The sequence below is a fragment of the Harpia harpyja genome, chromosome 7 (assembly GCF_026419915.1).
Source record: "Harpia harpyja isolate bHarHar1 chromosome 7, bHarHar1 primary haplotype, whole genome shotgun sequence".
Lineage (NCBI taxonomy): Eukaryota > Metazoa > Chordata > Aves > Accipitriformes > Accipitridae > Harpia > Harpia harpyja.
The window spans coordinates 50,569,293-50,587,540 of NC_068946.1; the positions used below are offsets into that span (position 1 = coordinate 50,569,293).

The 18,248-nt window shown below is 39.5% G+C and overlaps 1 protein-coding gene across 2 annotated transcripts in view; it reads left to right on the top strand.

Annotated features, from left to right (window-relative positions):
• THSD7B (thrombospondin type 1 domain containing 7B) overlaps nt 1-18,248 on the top strand; it is a 338,963-nt gene that overhangs the window by 193,463 nt on the left and 127,252 nt on the right. For both annotated transcript variants that reach the window (XM_052793131.1, XM_052793132.1), the window contains exons 12-13: nt 3,868-4,000; nt 5,077-5,180. In XM_052793131.1, the coding sequence (XP_052649091.1) occupies nt 3,868-4,000; nt 5,077-5,180 (237 nt within the window). The remainder of the gene's footprint in view (nt 1-3,867; nt 4,001-5,076; nt 5,181-18,248) is intronic.

Genomic DNA, 18,248 nt, shown 5'->3' on the forward strand with positions numbered 1-18,248 from the left:
GTTGCAAAGTCAAGGACATAGAAGTTAAGATGGTCTTGAGATCCTGAGGCTTGATTTTTTCAGGAGGGCAAGCAGTCATAGCCATGCTTGAAATCAGCTGAAGTTCGGCTTTAAAAGGACAGTCCTACATAATGCTAATACTCTGGAAAATCAGGCTATAGCAATTTTAAATGAGATATAAAAATTACGTTCATTAACATTTGTAAGGAATGCTGTAGAAAAGCCAATGAGGAAATTCAATTTTGAAAATGGGGTTTGAGTAATGTGCAATAAATGTTGAGGATAATTTAGTTTCTTGAGGTGGAGAAAATTACTGTGGGAAGCTCATTTAGATTTGGTGCTGATTAATAGGAAGGAAATGGCTAAGATTCTAATGGTGGTAGATAATTTGAATGAAAATCATCACAAAGTGATAGAGTTCACGATTCTTAGGAGAAAGGAAGGATGGCAATATCAGCAAGACATTTTAAAAAAAGGCAGACTTCAACAAACTGAGAGAATTGGTAGCTACACCTCTTGGGAATGTGTTCTGTGCAGACGGGAGTGTAGAAGACCTGGAAGCTACCAAGAAAGACTGTACAAAGGGCTGAAGCCCTACTGGACTCTACTTTCTATCCTGAAATGACTATAATGGCAAGCCAGTAGCACAGGGGAACAAGGCATGTGTGGGTCTGTATATGACCTGCATGTTCATGCTTCAAACCATGAAGAGAAAACATCAAACACAGCTAGAGAAGCCCTTTTTTTAATCTTTTCTCATCATCAGAGTTGTTCAGAATCTTGTTTCCTTTTTGATTGTCAAATTGTTTCACAAAAATTAGGAACAAGAAATCGAGAATGCAAATTAAGCTATAAGAGGATATTAGATAACAAGAATTACATAAATGGATTAAAAGTAAGGGGAAACTGCATGAAATATATGTCCGTTACTTTCTGAGAAACAGGGGAAACACAACACGGGGGATGTGCAATTGCTACCATTGTTTCCTGTCTGCAGCCAGGAGAGGAATGGACTAAAGAATAAGTATTTCCATAAATTAGATGTTCCCATGTCAGTAGGTCTGTGTGAACAGAGAAAGAAGTAATAAAGTAATGCCAGAGCATCTAGTGACAATCTTCTGGATGAGAAATTGCTACGTCCTAAGGAACTAACTAAAACTCGGTAATACCAAGACAAACCAAACTAATCAATCAACCAACACCACCCCCACCCTGAAAAAAAGAAAGGTCAAGGAAATTGTAGATTACTTATCCTAACTTCGTTATGTAGAAAAAACACAAGAACAAGTTATTACTCAAGATATAAACATTTCAAAAATCGGATTCTAATAAACTGGCCAGTATGGATTTATTGAGAGCAAATCATGCCCAATAAATTTAATCTCCTTTTTTTTGACAGCGTAGCTGCTCTAATTAAAGGAAGTGGTAGATTTTTTGACACATTAAACTTCTATCAGGAAGCTGAGGAACAGTGACCTGAATTAAATCACCGTTAAATGGGTACTCAGCCACTTGAAAAATCTCAGTGGATATCACTGTGAAAAGAGTCTGTCTCTCTCTCCTTTGCTGCCTGCCGTCAGGTATTGATACACATTGATAAGATCCCGTGAGCCTTCTCCTCTCCAGGCTGAAGAGCCCCAGCTTTCCTGATCTCTTCCTGTGTGTCAGATACTTCAGTCCCTAAATAGTCTTCGTGTCTGTTCACTGGACTCACTCCAGTGTGCCCATGTCCTTCTTCTCCTGGGGAGCCTAGAACTGGACACGACACTCAGTTGTCTCACCAGTGCTGAATAGAGAGGAAAGGGTCACCTCCCTTGACCTGCTGGTGAAGCTCTTCCTAATGCAGCCCAGGTTGCTGTGGCCCTTCTTTGCTGCAAGGGCACATTGCTGCCGCATGGTCAACTTGTCCATCAGGAGTCCCATGTCCTTCTCTGCAAAGCTGCTTCCAATCAGTTGGCTGATAGATGTCCACTATTCATGATCAAACTGGAACATGAGCCAAGGGCAGTCCTACAAAAAATTCTTCTTGCCCCAATTCTGTGTGATATTTGTCTGAACAGCTCCTGTGCTTGCATAACATCAGTGGATGGTGCAGAGCTGAAAGAGGTAGGAAACACAATAGACAATATATTAAATGATATTGAAATAATTGAGAAATTCCTCAAAATGTAACTTGGGAAGGAAAAATTGATTGCAGAAAGACAGACAGGGAGGTAGACATCCATACTGTCTCAGGCACCTCTGGACATACAATGGACTACAAAATGAATGAAAGTCAACGATTTGAAATGCTAAAACTTATATTGGGCTTGTCAAACTCATGGGCTTGTTGCATGTAAAACACCAAAGGTGTTACTGTACCGTGCACTGATGAGGCTGCAGGTGGGATTCCTTGGGTGCAGTGCTGTAAGAAAGTGAGCAAAGAGAGGTAATTGAATAGGACCCATGAAGAACTGGGTTTGCTTAGTTTAGAGACGGGAAGACTTAGAGTCATTACAAGCCCTTGAAATTTGATAAAGGTTATGCATCAGATGATAGGGGTAAACTCTTTTTACATCTAGTGGACAGAAGATAAAAAAGATTTAGCTTAATTTACAGGATCGACGACTTGGGCTAGATTTTAAGAAAAAGCTCTCCGTGAGGCTTTATGAGCTCTGAATCAGGCACCTGAAAGGAGACTGTGGGAAGCTGTAGAGCTGCCTCAGGTAGTGGCTGTTAAAGAAGCAGGAGGGGGATCACCCTGGATGCACTTGTCCTGCATCAGTGTAGCAGCTGGGTTGAGCAACCTCCTGCCAGGTCCAAAGTCCCTTTGTGGTGATCACACAGTGGTAACATGTGCGCGAGCGAAGGCTTGTATAACTTGATATTTTTAGAGCCAACCATTTTTACTGGATCTGTACTTGTACTTTGTGTTCATGGTGTGAGTTTTCCCAAGTTGTCCTTCTACTCTAATGCACTGTAATCTTGCTACTGCAGCTTCGGCCTTATCTTGAGCTGGAAAAATAATACTCATAAGCAGGCTAATTTACACACCGCTTTCCTCTCTTGGACAAATTTGGTGAAGTCCACTACTAAAAGATGTTTGCCTGGTCTGGAATCCTTTACACAGTTCTGCTGAGATCCCTTTTCAGTTTTCTAGCATCTGTTTTTGAAGTGTGAATACAATACCCAAAGAAGTACTGATGCCATACACAGTGGTTAAACCAGCTCTCAGTTAGTACTTACTGCTTACACGGCCAAGGATTGAGTTTGTTTTACTTATAGAGATATATAGATAAGTCTTATCATTGTCTCTCATGCTGCATTCTGTACTGCAGATTTTGTGAACTGTGTTTCTAGATAGATTGATCTTGCATTGACTCAGGTTAAGTAGGGAGTTAGCCTCTGTTGGTTGCAATGGTTTTTCTATTGGGAAGTTATCATCTATATTTCTAGACCCATGAAGATGGGCTACTGGTAGCATTCTGAGACCACCAGAATATGTTTTCAGAAACAAACCCTTCCATTATGACTGTTTGGTTTTTTTGGTTTTATTCTTTTCTCCTGTTCAGGTGCTTAAGTATTTGTTCATACTTATTTCCTTGTCTGATTTGATGTTCTGTTAAAAAGCCATTTTTTGATGCATCTCTTAGGCTGTTGATTTATCAGCCTTCCAGGTGCTGTTCTGCTGAACTATTTGTAATTTTAAAGCGAGTAGTGGTTGCTTTTAATCCAATGTACCATTCTTTCCCTTCTTTGCGTAGTGCCAGAGTGCTCATGATTTCAAAATATAAATAAAAGGCAAAGCATGTTTTTAGGCAAGGCAGCTAGATAACTAACTTAGGGTGCCAACTGTGTCTAGAAGGCAATTTTTTTGTTGTTTTCCAGGCAATGCCACAGCAGTTAAGCAGTCCCGGTATAGGATTATCGTTCAGGATGCTGCCAATGGGGGACAGGCGTGCCCAGACACCTTGTATGAGGAAAGAGAATGTGAAGATATTCCTGTCTGTCCAGTGTACAGGTAAAAAGTGTTAGCTGGGAATCAGGCTTTTGCTAGCGGGTGTCCACTGCTCCAGAAATGACTCCTGTGCAATTGTCCTGCACAATTTCCACCAGAAAAAGACATAAAACTGGAAAATGCAGAGTTATAAGCAAATAGCAATGTACAAGTAATAAACCTTGTAAACTGTATGGAAGTAGAGTTCAAACTAGAGTTTCAGTAGGTCTGGCATCATCAGAACAAGCACCAATAGACACAGCTCCTAGCAATGGTAACCTCAGGGTTCGATGTGTTTAAGGAAGCTATTACTGGGAACTCCACCCTCAATGTATCTAAAAATCAATGTAAGCTATTTTGGGACCACAGGCACTCAACTGCCTTAATCATAATTGTATACTTATTGCAGAAATTCTTGTCTTTTCCCCCGATGCTCTCACTCCAGTGAATAATATGCACTTAAAAAAATTCTGATTAGACAAATAGTACAATAAGGCAATTACTCACCACTCTTCATTAAAATTCTGTGACCCATCTGTTATACAATATTAGTAAATAGAAAAGCATTGTATCTTTGCATATAAATCTCCAGCCCGCGCATCCTGTAGGACATGGTCTCAGAGCAGAGCAGGGAGATGAAGGTGGTACCAAAGCAGGAGTCACACCACTCAGCTCTGCCTGGCTCTGTACCGCATAGTGCTATGGAAAGCTGCTTTCTCGTATTCTTGACTGGCACACATCCTAGCATAGAAAGCAGATTTGGAACAGCATCGGTTGTATGAGAACAGGCTTGCAGGAGGAGAACCTAATTTCAAAGCCCACTGAAGAAGTTTCCTGTGTATTTTATGTAAGTTTGAAACCATGCACTACAAAAATGAGAAACGGAAACATTATTGGAGGATGATGTGGCTTTCTAGAAGGTGAACCTTACATCTGAATTTAAGTTCACAGTGCTTATTTCAGGAGTAATTACGGCTTTTTGACTCTATTTTTCCTTAAGTCACCACAGTGTATCATCATTTGTAACTGAAGTTTTTGCCTGGACCTGTTAACTGTTTTCTCGTTTCAACCACTTAATTGTTAACCTTTTCCTCTTGCAGGTGGAAGACCCACCGCTGGAGTCACTGTGTGCTGGTGCCAGATTCAGTGAGACAGGGTGTGCCGGGACATAATGAGGCGTGTGGACATGGTTTGCAGTCAAGGGGTAAGCTATCTCCATGCGGCCTCCAAATATTTAAGGTGTTGGAGTGGGGCATTTAAGTAGGGTCTTTACTCTTTTACAGTAGCTACATTGGAAACTAAGTAACTGAAGCACTTAAAATGTTTTGGGAAATGGACCCATTGTAGTTTTGCTGCTGTGCTGGATGTTAAAGTACCAGTAACATGATAGTATGCTTGGAGCATAGGAGGGGATTTATGCTTGGCATTCAGGTATCTTTACAGTAACCTGCTCTTCTGCCTAAAGATGAAGCACGTGGACTTTAAACGAACTATCTATCTGTAGGCCTCTATGAAGTAATCCATTCTTGGTGCTAAAATTAGAAAGGATAATTTCCTCATGATTTTAAATTTTACTAATAATTTGCCTGAGGCCTGATTTTCATTAAGACTATTGGAGAAGTTCAGCGTGGGTAAAGGCTTTGGGCTCCTGCCCTTGGCATGATTAAGTGCTTGGAAAATACAGTGATTCCATTGTCTGAACAAAAGTATTGAGAAGAATTTCGCTGTTCAGAGTATGTGATCAGAGTCTGTAGTGGTTCCTGCAGATGGCTGAAGATTTGGCTGTTATCAGTCTCCTGGGAAATCTAATGAAACCTTTAACAGAAGGTTATTTTTATTGAAAAAAATTTGCTATACAGGTATGCTAACTGAGGAAACTTGACATAATAATTTACTCCTTCACAAGGGTGGAAACTATTCTTTAAAGATGAAGTGAATTTCTTATATAATCTGGAAACAAAGGAAAAGAAAGAAAAGCTCTGACAGTATGTGGGCTGTACCTGAAAGAAGAAATGTGTTTTAAACTAAAGCTCAAAGGAGTAAATATCTTTAACTAGGTTTTGACCACGAGCCTTTCCACAAGGTTTTCAAAGAGAGCTCTGTAAATTGAGACATCCTAAAATGTATTCCTCAATCTCTGTGTGAAGAGATGGTGATCTTTATGCTACAGTAGGTGCATGAACTTTATATTAATCTTACTCTGACAGAATTTGAAGTATAATAGAAGAGTATCATGCTTATTTTTACTCTGTGGAGAGTCCTCCAACAATTACATAGGCTATGTGCTGTTCTGGGGTAATCATGGAAAAGGAATCTCATAGCGTGGTGGGCTTAAGCAAAATTTGTTTCAGTGCCACGTTCACTTTTTGTAATTAACTGTGGGTTTTGTAACAGCTTTGGTTTTCATAATGACATGTAGTGATAGAACCAATCTGCTAGGTATTACTGAGGATGAGTGGGGTTTCAGGAAAATGAATTCTCAGATGAAACCCATGGAAGAAGATTTTCAAGATATTTCCTACGAACAAGGGGAGTGATCTCCATGGAGAAGGCAGCTGAAACAAAGCTGCTAACTCTGACCATATTGCTTCTGGAAAACAAGCTGCTGGCTTTTCAGCGATTCTGTATCTTATCTATAGAAGTGTTTAATGAGGGAAACTTTCATAAAGCTGCTGTTAATACCACACCTTCCTGCTACTTGAACTCTTCAAGAGCAGCTAGCATGTGTGAAGAGGTGTTGTGTCACCATATTGTCAGGGAGTAGCCATTTAGCCAAGGGTGGCATTTGCTTACATGCTTTCCAGGGTCTCTTCAGCTTGTAGACCTCGATACTGGAGGACTTCTGATCCTCTCATTCTTCACCATGAAGGGGGTCTTTGGAGATATTTTTGAAATAATATGTGAGGTGAGGCTGGGGATTTTGGCTTGTTCAGCGTGAAGAAGTGTCTAATGGGAGTGGGGTCCACAGAGAAGATGGAGCCACACTCTTCCCAGAGGTGCACAGTGAAGTAACAGAAGGTAACAGACATAGACTGTAGTGAGGGAAATTCCCAAATTGCCTGGAGAGACTGTACATTCCTCGGAGATACTGAAAACTCAACTGAATAAAGTCTTGAGCAGCCTTTTCTAACTTTGAGGTCAGTCGCGCTTAGAGCAGGCATTGGACCTTCAGAGGTCCCTTCCGTTCTAAATTATATTGTATGATTCTGTGAGTCTGTGGATCTTTTCAGGGGAATCCATGCCATCAGTGGAAGAACGCCAGGTGTTACAGATAGATGGTTTCCTGCAATATTTAGGCATCCTACAAATGAGTTTGCATTCGAGGTATCACCACCACTCCACACAGTAATTGGCTTGCATAATGTGTCAGCGTCTTTAGCCAGTAAGTGCTTATTCTCCAAAGAGTATTTATATGAATTTGCCCAATTTCTTTTTTACCATGTAACAGCAATTACCCTTTTTACACTGAAGACAATCAGTCTTGCTGTTCCTTAGAGCATCCATTTTTAGAATTATTTTTCTTTTGCTGTCCATATCCTGACTGTCATCTAAATAAGAGGATTTCAGTTTTCAGCGACTGTTGTATCTAGCCAATTATATAAGGACATTGAATTCATATAAATTACTCCTAAAGAAAGCAAGTGTATGTTTATGTGTACCTATTTAGAACGATGACTGTGCTGAGGGAAAATTAAGCCTGAAATGACTTTTAAGCTGCATTCTTTCTTTAGGCTAGATTCTGAGATAGATACTTACAGATCTTGTTCCATGAGTGTTTTCACTGAAATTGCACATAAACATACTATGTAACATGCAGAAGATACCAGAAGTTGTCTGTGAATAATAAGCGGAATAGCCAAAGAGATGACAGCTGTCTGAAGCTGCAGTTTTCATGGCTTTATCTTGGAATGATATTACACTAATTACAATAGCCTTTCATTTTGTATATCAGCTACAGTGGACTAACTTATTCAGAAAACAATCATGCAGGTAAGAGAAAAGTGGCATTTAGAACTAAGAAATATAGTTGTTATTTAAACTTCATTAAGGCATGATTTGCAAAAAGCCCCTGAGACAGGGTACTCGAGAGTAAAACAGGGTGGGGATGTTACTGTTGCTTGACAGTGACACAGACAACATTTCTAACAGTAAATGAAGAGCTTTACAAGCTTTTCTATTGCTATATAGCTGTCATTTTCCTCGACAAGTGACTAATTTACTAGAAGGTGTCAAGACTGTGAGAAAAGGTCCTGCACATGGGTCAGGGCAATCCCAAGCACAAATACAGGCTGGGTGATGAGTGGATTGAGAGCAGCTCTGCGGAGAAGGACTTGGGGATGTTGGTTGACAAGAAGCTCAACATGACGCGGCAATGCACGCTTGCAGCCCAGAAAGCCAACCGTATCCTGGGCTGCATCAAAAGAAGCGTGACCAGCAGGTCGAGGGAGGTGATTCTCCCCCTCTACTCCGCTCTCGTGAGACCCCACCTGGAGTACTGCGTTCAGCTCTGGGGCCCCCAACATAAGAAGGACATGGACCTGTTGGAGTGAGTCCAGAGGAGGGCCACAAAGGTGATCAGAGGGCTGGAGCACCTCTCCTGTGAAGACAGGCTGAGAGAGTTGGGGTTGTTCAGCCTGGAGAAGAGAAGGCTCCAGGGACACCTTATAGCAGCCTTCCAGTACCTAAAGGGGGCCTACAGGAAAGCTGGGGAGGGGCTTTTTCCAAGGGCATGTAGTGATAGGATGAGGGGTAATGGCTTTGAACTGAGAGAGGGTAGGTTTGGATTAGATGTAAGGAAGTTCTTCACTGTGAGGGTGGTGAGGCACTGGAACAGGTTGTGGATGACCCATCCCTGGCAGTGTTCTTCCAGGCCAGGTTGGATGGGGCTTTGAGCAACCTGATCTAGTGAAGGTGTCCCTGCCTATGGCAGGGGGGTTGGAACGAGATGATCTTTAAGGTCCCTTCCAACCCAAACCATTCTATGATTCTATGAAAATTGCTTCTGCTTTGAATGCCCTTCAGTGACTTTACTGTTCTCTGATGTTTGTGATGGAGGATCCTTCAGAAACGACCTCTCCCTTCAGTGCTGACATGAGCAGCCACCTTAGACACGTACATTTTGGGGGAAAAAATGTGTTGCTCATTACAAGGGATTGTTAAGGTTTAATTAGTGGATGGAAAGCCCGTTTTAAGCAAGTGTCTTTGAAGGCTGCTTCAAAAGCCATTGATAAAAGTAAATAGACACGTATTAAAGACCAGACTGGTGTAATGAGACTCCGCTTTAAAAACTAGTCTTGGAAATACACTGACAACATGGTTATGAAAAAAGTAGTTACTTTCCAGAAGCAAGGAGAAGCTGCAGCAATGGAACATGTCATGTCTTATTTCTTCTGCTCCTATCACTTCTTAGCTGTGATTCATTTGGGGAGTTTGACTATATCTCCCCCCATTAATGAGACAATAAGTCCACCTCAGAGCTGTAGCTCCCCATTGCAAGAATACAGAAATGCTGTGACACAGAGCAGCAAATATTCTTAGAGAATAATTTATTGATTTATGTACAGGAAAACAACAACACACCCACTAATGCAGTAATGAGAAACTACTCCTCTGCTTTGGAGAAGTGCACTTTCCCTGGCTTACCTGAGGTCATGGGGTGGATTGATACTGGATAGGCCGTTGGGCATCTCAGTGGAATATTTCTTTTGGTATGGACTACTGTCAGACCACGTATGATGTATTTCTTTCCTTCTTTAACCAGGTTGTAAATTCACACCATATGGACTTTGCTAACATGGTTGGCGTTAAATATAATCCTTTTCATTTGAAAAGTTGATGTATGAATTGACAGTGAAAAAGTAGAATGCAGGCAGCACTGGACTCAAGCAATTTAAGATTCCTGTCTCCTTCATTGCAGGTTTCTGGCTCTTGCTCTGAAGCTTCCTGATAGCTATAGGGATATTGCAGACAAGACTGGTTTTAGACTGAGATGCAGATCAAAAACTTATCATTATGAGAACAAAAATGGTAGCAAGCTGCGAAGTTTTCTGAGTGTGTCTAAATGCAGTGATAGTTCCAGTAAAATCTTATATAAAATATAGGCAGAACTGTGATTACAAACATAATTTTTAATAAATTAGTGACTAAGTTAATGTGTTCCATACTAAAAAAGATGAAAGGATGAATTTTGGTATTGCCTGTTAACATTGCATCTACAAAAATATTTCAAAGAGGCATCCTTTAGCTGTATTATCTCGTGTATTATCAATCTAACACAGTAATGGCCATATACATTACTGTTTGCTGAAATTATTTTATGGTAACCTATTTATAATGAGACATGCCATCAAAAAAGCATCAGTGTTACAATTTTTTTTTGCTCATAAGATAGTCACCCAACGGTTCTTATTCCCTGTTTTGTAGGTAGTTAATATAACTGCTGATTAGCTAAATTAACAGATGCATTCACTGTAATTTGAGTTGCAGAATGCTTTTGCACAGAATTACCAGTTTCAGGAGGTACATATTAGAATCCTGTTATAATTTACAGGCTAGAGGCAATGTGATAACCTAAAGTTTACAATGAATACATTTATGATAGTAAACGTGGCGAAGACATGGACTGCTTCAGTTAGATGGTGATATTTTATGAGCAGTGCTTTGCGGTACAGTCCCGTTTATAAATCTGTCCAGCTGACAGTGGCTTACGTGTCATCAGTAGCTCCCTCCAATATTAACTTTGCCTGGTAGGACAATGGCACCTTGAGCCTTATTCTGAGGGATGCTGGGGATTCATTAGGTTTGTCAGTGTTTCTTCTGATGATACTAGTCTAGGGTAATGGGTGGTTGCAGGGATGCAAATGGGAGCACAGCAAGCTGAACTTGAGTGGTCCCAGCCAGCGTCACAGTCTGGAAGACACCTGCCTGGCAGCTGGTGGCATTGGTAGCAAATAGTTGAGGGGAAAATAATTACCAGGGTAATGACAGGAGCTGAGTCTTGTTTGTAATATGTTTGAAAGTAAAGTTTGTGAAGCAAAGTCTGTCTAGGATGGGGATTGAGGTTCGAGGGGTTGCCTTTCCAGGAGGGAGAGCCTCAGTCTGTTATTAACCATGTCTGCCCAGGCCTTCACCAACACTTTACCTATGTAGCCACTCTACATCATATTGCAAATTCATGAAGGTCGTGTTACCTGTATTGTTATTTTCTTGCCACTGATAATGCAATTTTTAGCTTATAAACACATGGAGAATAATAAGGTAATAAGAAACAACCAAACCAGAACTGGTTTACTATTATTTGTTCTTGATAATCTGATTTCTTTCCTTGACGAGGCAGTGGGCTGGAGGTTAGGCAATAAGGTAAGTGGAAAGCAGCCCTCTTGACTTTAGGAGGACATTGAGTCCGGTCCCACGTGATGGTCTCCCATGTGCAATAAGAAAGTATGACCTAGAGAAATGCAGGGTGAGGTGGTTGTGCAGCTTATTGAAAAACAGATTCAAAGGTCTGTTACCAGTTATTTGCTGTGAACCGTGAAGGCCATTTCATATGGCTTCCCGCAGGGCACACGTACTCTTGACTGTCTTCAGTATTTTCACTAACAGTGTGTATAATGAAATAGAAAGTACATCTATAACACATCTGGGTAATTGCAAATTGTGAGTACTTTGAAGGGCAGGCCAAAAATACATGTTGGATAAATTAGAGCATTCTCTGTAATCAGAAAAGTGAAATTTTCGTTAAAGAAAAAAATGTGCAGCACTCGCACTATGTAGAAAGATGGGCAGTGGTACTGTAGAGGTAAGGCTGGAATTAAGAATTATGTACTATGCATGAGTAGCATTATACTGTTGTAAAAAACTGCCCATCCTAAAATCATGTATTTCTTACGTTTTCTTTCTGATCTCCAAGTTAATGAAATTTATTCTTCTGATTCATAAACCAGAATATTTTTAACAGGTAATACTCCCTTTTATTTTTGTTCTGTAACACTTTCTGCCACCATAAATAATGACAAACAATTAAGGTCAAATAAAAACATCAAAACTTTCTCTTGAGTAATTCCAATTCCTGGTTTGCCAATAGATTCGGAATAGATTAGGAACCTTTTTTCAAAATACCCAAATTTTATTAACAGAAGGAAATTAAGTATTTAGGAGTCTAAGCTCTGGCGAGTATCAGTGAACAAATTAAAATCTCTTGAACTTAATGAAATTTTACCGTTGATTTTACATTTAAAATTTATCTTCATTCTTGGTGAACTATGTATATCTGCATGCGGGAGTTGAGAGATTTATCACTGCAGTATGGATGTTTTATTACATGAGTCTGGATTGTTTGTATGTAATTTCTATCATTTTACTGATAGGCTTTGATCTTTAAATTATTTCCCAAAGCCTGGGTTTAATTGTGGATTTGGTAGTAGATTAGCTTCATGCAAAAATGTGTGACAGTGTTTCACAAACGGAAAAACAAGGAAAAATTAAGGAGGAGGAGACAAAAATGCAATACTAATGTCATGTATGCATGTATGCATTTTTAGCCTTTCCTGCACCAGTGGAATGAGGAAGATACCATCTCCCAGACAGATTTTCAGTGGGATTTATTTCAGTTTTGGAACATTAGAATTGACTGGGAGCAGGAGGAGAGGGAAAGGGACAGATGAGGCTATATGAGGTGTGATGGATCAATCTCTCTGAGCATTTCATGGCTGCCTTTGAGATTCCTGCAGTTTAATTTATGAGAAATAAAATCACCTGCTTGTATAGAAATCATCCTGGGCCAATTTCTTAAAACCTGGTGGCGTAGCAGAGTTGTCTGTGTAAATATGTGCATGGCTGTACTGGAGTATGCAGCTGGGTACTGGTTTGGGGAATGGAAATTTGTCCTCATATTGTATTACATCCCACTGATCTCCAGGTAATGTGTTCCTGTAGACCAATTTTTCTTTCCTTGGGTCTTAGTTGGTAGGACAACGGGAATAAAGATTGATACTGATTTTCCAGTGACAGGTTGTTCACAAAAGAGTGATGGTGGACTACCCTCCTTTTTTCATGGGAGATGACAGCAGACATCACAAGATGCTTAAAACAGTGCTAATATATTTCAGTCTGGGTCTGGCCCTGCTTCCACCTCAGGTATAGCTGCTGTAAGAGTATTTCATAGGCAGTAGGAGAATTGGCATGACTTTAGTTTATAGACACTAACTAATAGCAAGAGAGACTCCAACTCATTTCTGTCACCGTAGCCTTATGCCAGCAACATAAAAATTGAGGAGACTCCTAGAGAATTTGTCCTGACAGCAATCTACAGTGCAACATTTTATCCAAAGGCAACTCAGTAATCTGTAGACTTTCTGTAAAATAAAGATGATGAAGACTGCGTCAGATAAATTACATATATTTGATTTCCTTCAAAAACAGGACGGTATATGCCACTCTGAAGAAGGAAATAAGCAGGCTTTCTAGCTTAACTACATACTGTTCCTATCCGATAAACAAAACAAATATCAGCATCTTAGTACCACACACAGCATTTGTTTTCTGGGGAAGAAAAAAGTCTTGATCAAGTAGAAAAGTCTTTTGAAGCCAGAAGGCATGAACACTGAAAATGTATACTACAAGCATGTACCAATAGAGGGATTGTTAAAAGATCAAAATAATGAGAAGTAAAGCAGAGGAACATCAAAGCTTTCCAGGCTATGTATTTCTGCCTTGATTAGGAGGAAGGAGGGAAGAAGGGGGGAAAGAAGGTTTTAGATCAATAGGAAATGGCCCAATCACCTCAAAGTCAAAGACAGCACCATCCGAATGTGTACAATTTACAGGAATTGCTAGAGCATCTCAATCATAAAAGTCCCAAATGATCTGACAGTACTCACACCATATTTAACAGGTACAGAGAGAGAGTTGAGATCATCTTATCTGAAGGAAACTCCTTTTTAAATGTAAGGGTAGATAGATTTTCATTTTGTCTTTCATCCCTCTGATTAAGTTCAGCTCTCTTTGGTCCTCCTAAGATTTCTTTCATCTAGTGTGTAGTCTGTATGATCTAAGCAACTATCGTTGGTGAAAGTCATTTTTGGGGTCCTTTTTTAAATGATGGATTGTCATTAAACAGAGTATAGTAGATGAAAGAGGTCCAAGGAGAACCAAACTGTGCTGAGACTTACTCAGGAGGATGAAAGACATAATGAGAGACATAATGAAGAGCAATCTCTCCCCCAAACTGGAGACAGGCCCTTCCAATTATGACTTGTTTTTAGCACCAGCTTCCAGGGATTTAAAATCCTAGCTATGAAAAGTTGATTCTGACTTTTCGTACAAATCCTGAGAATTTTTTATTACATGAACAGTAGGCCTGGGTGGTTATGCTTCATGGTGTGTGCAGAGGATGTTATAAACTATAACAAAAATCTTTTCTGTGGCCATGGGTGAATTGTAAGTAGACCTGATCACACAGCCTTGTGTGCTCCTTCTCAGAAATACAGGAGCCATTTCATCCTAAAACTCTGTGTTTCGTTGGCTTAGAACCTGAAACATGAGGGTTTATAATCCTTAATATTTTATATAAGCTCATGTAACTGTTACTGTAACTAGCTATAAAAGTATCTGATTTTTTCATGTTCTTTCTAATCTTTTGGCCTCTGTCTGTGTCTGGCATACCTCAGTTCAATGGGTTAACCCTGCAGTGAGTAAACTATTTTAGTTTCTTGATGATTTCAGTTTAATTGAATCATCCTTTGTTCTTGAGACATTTGGTCCCATTTGGTCTCCTTTTTTGTTTGCTATTTTATATAACACTTTCATGTCCCTCTTGGTCACCTCTCCATGTTGCAAGCAGTCCCATTCAGTACCGATTTAGATCTACTTTTGCTTTTATAAAATTTTAATTTCCTCCTTGTCATGGCTGTGCTGTTTACAAGTCCAAAGATAATTCATGCCAAAGCTGCTGTTGTTCATAGGGAAATTGTTAAAAATTCATCTGAGCTGAGCAGGATAAGATCCAGGTTCTCTGGAAAATGGCCTTAAGGAGAAATTTTCTTCAAATAGATGCTTTAAACAGGAAACCTTGAAGCATGACCAAAAATAAGCAAGTTTATTAAAAAGCTTTTATACTATTAGTTGTCAGGAAAACACTAGGGATGTTATTCTCCCAATCTTTACCAGAATAACCTCTTCCTTGTCCATAATGATCTCAGTCAAGCAGAATACCAAATTGTGAGAAATTCTGCAATCGTTAACTGTAAGGATAAAGACTGGTCATTTATTCTTACAGTATAGTAGTACCAAAGGGGCTTAGTTTGATATTTATTTTACCTAGCTGAAGAAATGGATGGTTCTGGGTTGAAATGCTGATCCTGCTTACATCAATGAAATAGTAAAGGACTCCGTCAGTTGTTTGGACACACCCCCCCCCCAAAAAAAGAAAAACCCAACCCAACAAACCAACCAAAAAACCCAACAAACAAACCCAACTATTGGTGAAAGGAAAAAGGGAGATGTTGAGAGGAATGCAGAGTTTGATTTGTAGCAGATATTGTTCATTGTCAGAGTGCTAAGGTTTGGACTGCTTGGGGAATTTCCTTCAGAGGAGCTCGGCGAAAGTTGCGGTTTGCACTTTCCCTTATTCTGCATTAGTTGGAAAGCACTTCTTATTGGAAATTATTGAATTAGGTTTCTTTGAAAAATTAAGCATTAATACTCAACATCAATATTAGCATCCTAAATGGCAGAGCTCATCAGTGTGGCTTACTATAAATCTTGAGGCACAAGATTTGTTAAATGTGACATGCCACAAAGGTGCAAAAGGAATCCTGATGTCATGTTCGTTGAATCTGAATTTGAGTATTTATGTTGCTCCAGTAGCTTTATGTCTGCAGTAGAGGTTTTAGACATGAGTTTTCAATTTCAGATTAAATGAATAACCTTGGCTCAAACTATCTTTCAAAATCCCCAGCATCTTTCTTTCAAACCGGGTGCACTAAAGTGACAGTAGAGTAACTGGAATTGACGGGGATACTTATGAAGTGCTTGCACTTGCGAGAATACATCAGGTAACTGTGAAATCATCAATATTACATTTGCTTTACGCATCCAGCGGTGCTCTTTTCTGTTGGCACCATTTCTGAATAAGTTCAGAAATATAAAAATACTGAGCAGTGTGTTTAGCACTTTCTAAATCAGTCTGATGATTGCAGCAGTAATACTTCCAAGCATTTTTCCTCTTGGAAACACCCCGTCTCCCCTTTCATTAACAGTATTGTCATTAATTTGCTTCTCAAAAGACTCAGGAGAAAATTCCATCTTCTTTATATTATAATAAATCAAGAGAAACTTCATCCAAAGAATTGGAATTCCACTGGAATAAAATTACTGCACAAGAAAAAGCCATCTCTATACTTCGATGGCAATAGATAGTAATGAAAAAAATGTCACCTTCTAACAAAGATTTTTCTAAAGTCAATTTTTTTTCCTGGCAGCAGCTGGTTTTGCCTGGTGCATGCATCATTTATTAAAGGATTGCTGATATTGGCTTTGTGAAATAAGGAAAGCTTGGAATAATATATTCTGATATTAGACAGAGTTTTCCTGAAGTAGGGTATTCTGTAATGTCAAATTTGGATCTTGGATGTGAAGCCTTGTAGCAAATGTTACTTTTTACCGCTTTTCTGGTCAGTTCTGGTCAGTAATATTGTTCCTTCTTGACAGTTTACTTGAAGTTTCAGTCCTGCAATCATATATTTGTTTTCTTTGATATGTGCCCCAAGGTGATTGAAATTTCTTCAAGTTATCTCTTTTCTGCTGTCTTTTGGATATTAACTTTCTGTAGCTTTGTTTTTATCCTCGTCTTCGTGTAGGCAAAGGAAACACCTGAACTAGAGGTACGCAGTACAAGGGAATCTAACCGACCTATTAAAATGTAATAGGCTTGTCAAAGGCCATCTACTTCAGCATTTGTTTAATTCAGGGTGAAGTAGATCAGCATGTCCTCAGGGGATGTATGACGTGAGAGGGCACCACTCCCAACCACTGCTGTGTGATAGGAATATATGGGCTTCCACAGCCTCTGCCCTTGCTGACCACAAGCCTTCACTGCTGGCTTGTTTTATTCCTTAGGCTCTGGAAGGGCATCTTAATAATAGGTACTTATTAATGATATTTGAGAAAATCAAGCAGAAATTGGTCTGCAGAACTGAGCAGCTACGTGCAGACATGAACTCTTGAGAAAGTTTGAAGGATTTAGCTCTTCTGTTGCATTTTAACCCCCAGAGCATGTGATGTGGTCATGGCAGGCGTCGTTTGGGGCACATTGGGGAATTTGTGGGGCAAATCAGATGCACCGTGTTTGTGAGAAGTGAGAAGCAGGTGCTTTTTCAGTACTGCTTTGAAATGATTGGTTAGTGGACCACATAAAAATCACTGCCTGCAAGATGGATGGGTTTTTTGCAGGCTACGTTGCTGGTGAAGTTGCATGCGAGCAAACCTCCAAACAAACAGGGAATACATTTGTGCTTTAGAATAAGTAGATATCTTCACTGCCTCGTTTCATGGAGTATAAATTTTCATGTAATCTAAGCACATCTGCTCATAATAATTAACTTCTGCGGTGTATGAAAGGAAAAGCTACATCAGCTCTATGGTATGACGAGATGGATTGCTTTCTATCTGTTCATCATAATGATTAATTGTAGCATTTATAGGAAGATGGCTGCTTTTTATTCATTTTTGTCTTTAGATCATGTATCTTGCCTTTTTTTAAGCTTATTTAAATGTAAATACTCTGCAAATCCAGTATGAAAGCATAAACTTTCCAATTTTAAGTGCTTTGATGAGAAACAGGGCAAAATATGTGTCAGCTTAAATTGTCTTATCTGAAGACTTTGAAAGATGCCTGTCTTTCCTAGTGAGATGAATTTCACAGGTAAATGTAAATATTGAAAGTAACCATGAAAGAAATTTAGAAGGATTATGGAATTTCATTTGACCCTGAGAGCTGGTGTTCCCAAGGGGCAGACTTAATGATAATGAAACATATTAGCAATTTGCAGTTCATCCTGTGGTTTTGCAAGTATTAAATATTGACTATGAGTGAAATAATAATTTGATGTGTTTCCAGAAGTTAAATGCACTTAATTCTTGGGCTTTAGTTCAGTAAAATTTGAGTATGTATGTGCTTTGTGGGATGTAAACTTTCAGGTTTGCAGTAGAAGAGATGGGTGTATGAGTAGAGTTATCAATTAGCGTTAACCTGTCAAGTAGATTGATCAGGGGA